The following is a 3,224-nucleotide window of genomic DNA, read 5'->3' as shown; positions in this document are numbered from 1 at the left end:
TGAAAAGTAGGAATAATATGAGTTGCCTGACAGAGCAATTGTAGGAATCAAGGTAATCTTTGGAAATAATTTAGTCAATATGAGTGAGACACAGAAAATATTTTTCTTTTCCTTCATGACCCGAAGGTCATTTGCCACCAAATGAATTTACAAGCAATTCCCACAGCAGCCCAGTTCTGGAAAATTTAAGGAATTATTTTTTTACCTGCTGAAATTCAAGATCTCAGCTTATCAGCATCAGAGCCAAAGCCACCTCCATCATCTCACATAAACAGAAAAGCTGTGCAAGTGGCCCCTATATGGCTGGGCTGTTGGCAATGTATCCTTAGCATCTAGTAAGAGTGTTCTCAAAAATTTATGCTGGGGAATTGGGGGAGCTCACAAATTGTTCTTTGCCTCCAGGTATCTTAATTTTATTCATTGCTAGTTTTTCAGAGCTTGGGTAAAACCTCACAGGTAGGGACAGGACTGGGATGAGGCAACTGAGGTGTCTAGGGTGCAAAATGTGAGCTGTCTAGACACCAAAGGTGTCTAGGTGTCTAGCGGGCACTGACTCTCCGGCGTATGTGAGATTTCAACACCAATAACTTTTTATTTCCTAGTTGCTGTATCATGAGAATGTTTGGCCTTATTATTTTTTAAAGCTTACTTACAGAGGTGTGGCCAATTGTCTTAGTGATGCAAGAGATTCAGAATGGGAAAGAAAAAGTCAGCGTTACCCTAGTCGATTTTGATTAAACTCCTTTGAAATCCATGTTGGAGTTTAAATGCCCGTTTTTGAGGGTTGCTTGATATAGATAGAGGAGGCCCCTCCAAAGCTTTAAGCACATGTTCAGAGCAAGAGGGAGCTTTTCAGGTGTTATTTTGTCTTGTTTTGTTTTTTGCCAGCTCCTACTCTGCGGCTTCCAAATCTGGGGCGATGTCTCCCCAGGTTAAATTATCCTAGCTCCTGCTCCAGATCGCTTTCCCTCTGCCCCGCGGGAGCCCAGTAGTTCAAAAATTAAATTTGGGGCAAGAGGTGCGCGCCAGAGCGCAGCTGCTTCTGGACCCTGTGGCAGCGGTGGCGAGCCACAGGGCGGCGACCGTGAGCTCCGGGAGCTGCGCAAACAGCTGGGGACCATGTCTGAGGATGCGACCAGGACCCTGGGGAAAGGTGAGTGCTCTCCATGGGGTCGGCGGAGCTGCCTGGCCTTGGCCTGCAGACCAGCGGGGCAGGAAGGGACTTGGAGGGCTCTCCTGAAGAAAAGCCACGTGCAGCACTGTCCTCTCTGGGACTTGGGAGTTGGAGCTCCCACAGCCATCCTGGGATCCGGGCAAGTGAGCGAGCTCCCTCCTCACTGGGCTGACTAAGCCTCTCCTTTCCCTGTCCCCCTTCATCGCTGCTCTGCAGGAAGCCTGCCCCCAGGGCCAGTTCCGGAGGGGCTGATCCGCATCTACAGCATGAGGTTCTGCCCCTATTCTCACAGGACCCGCCTCGTCCTCAAGGCCAAAGACATCAGGTGAGAAGGGGGAACCCAGAGCCCCCGGGCAAACCCAGTGCCTCACAGGAGCCCGGGAATGTTTAGCATCTCGGGCGTCCTGCTCAGATTTTAGAAGGGGCTTCCTGTCCCTTTTTTCAGAGGCAAAGTCAACAAGTAATTAGCAAAGGGCGGGCATTTTTTTAGCGGGCCCTGCTGAAATGCGGAGCCCTTTTCTGAGTCATGAAACTTCTAGGCCAGCACAGAGGAATCTGAATGATGGGGCTGGTGAACTGGTTCGCTCCCAGAATGTTTAAGGGTGCAACCAAGGCTACTGAGGCCTCTCCTGGCTGCTCCACAGAGGTAGTTCCCCCACCACACCCCAGGCATCTTAGGTCACCTCTGTTTCCTTTCTTTATTGAACTTACTGCGTCCAGCATTTTCTTATTTGTTCATCCATCTCCCCTCCCCAGTCACCTTCACCCATGTGAATTCTCCAGGGTAGAAACTCTGTATCTTTTATTCATGAGCTAGGAGAGAGCCTGTCACATAGTGGGTGCTCAAAAAGTATCTGTTAAATGAATGAACAAATCTTTCCAAACAATGAAATAAAAGGAATTGCTATCAAGAGGTGTCTGGAAGTTTTCAAGACACCTTGAAAACTTGAGAAATGGGTATGGATTCTTCCGGAAGGAAGTTTGCAAGACCAGCTCCTGCAGGTCTGGATCTGGAGGGCAGAGCAGCTTTGCTAGGATGTGGACTGCATAATACAGCTGGCCTCCAAGCTAGAGTGTTGAGAATGTGTCACTCCAGGTTCCTGACTCTTGTCTCGGAGAGTCCATCACAAGGGGGTGACTTCAGAGTTTCAGACTCATGTCAGAGAGATATAAAGAGTAATATAGAGATATTTTAAATAAAATTATGTAAATCCACCTTGTTGAGTATATAGGGCCTGTATTTCCAGATTCTTCCTTTTTGCTCAAATTAAGTTGACCTTAAGGTTACCCGCTTTTTGAGGAAAATAACAACAACAGGATGTTTTGCCCATTTGGTGATAAATTATCAGCTTAGGAGCTGATGTATTTCCTTAGGGCAGGGTGTCTCAACCTTGGCACTGTTGACAATTTGGGCCAGATAATTCTTTGTTGGAGAGGTGGGATAGGAGCTGTCCCATCCGTCGCTGGATGTTTAGCAGTATCCGTGGTCTCTACCCATTCAGTAGTCTCTACCCATGACAGTAGAGTCCCCCTTCCCTATCGCCTATCTTCAGTTGTGACAGCAAAACAATGTCTCCAGACATTGTGATATGTCCCTTGGGAAGGAGGCCAAAAATCACTTCTAGTTGAGACTCACTGCTTTAGGTTTTTTGGGTCTTTCTATGTGGCCTATGCTGGCCACGAAATCTTGGGCTCAAGCAATCCTCCCATCCTGGCCTACCAAAGTGCTGAGATTACAGGTGTGAGGCACCTCATCCAGCCTCTGCTGTAGGTTTTAAGACAATCTCCTAGACTAAGCAACGAACGTTCCCATTTGTTTCCTTTCATCTTTTCAAACGTATGTTCATGCTTCTGGCAACTTTATAGTTATCTAAATAATAATTGTATTATTATGTGAACATTAAATAATAGTATTATTTGAACATCTAATAATTAGAAGAAGAATTAAAAAGTTATTGCATGCTTACGTGCCAGGCACTGTCCTAAACACTTTATACATATTCACTTACTTGATCATCACCACAGTACCAAGAGATGGGTGTAATTCTTA

At 46.5% G+C, this 3,224-nt stretch overlaps 2 protein-coding genes across 2 annotated transcripts in view; both read left to right on the top strand.

Moving 5' to 3' along the window:
- LOC105522750 overlaps window positions 1–1,104 on the top strand; it is a 7,950-nt gene extending 6,846 nt beyond the window's left edge. The window contains exon 2 of the mRNA XM_011957337.1: window positions 889–1,104. Coding sequence (XP_011812727.1) covers window positions 889–946 — 58 coding nt within the window. The 3' untranslated portion in view covers window positions 947–1,104. The remainder of the gene's footprint in view (window positions 1–888) is intronic.
- Window positions 1–3,224, top strand: part of GSTO1 (glutathione S-transferase omega 1) — a 52,161-nt gene that overhangs the window by 22,275 nt on the left and 26,662 nt on the right. The window lies entirely within an intron of this gene.

This window comes from Colobus angolensis, unplaced genomic scaffold, assembly GCF_000951035.1.
Source record: "Colobus angolensis palliatus isolate OR3802 unplaced genomic scaffold, Cang.pa_1.0 Scaffold44, whole genome shotgun sequence".
NCBI classification, from domain to species: domain Eukaryota; kingdom Metazoa; phylum Chordata; class Mammalia; order Primates; family Cercopithecidae; genus Colobus; species Colobus angolensis.
This window is presented reverse-complemented; position numbering and strand designations above follow the sequence as displayed.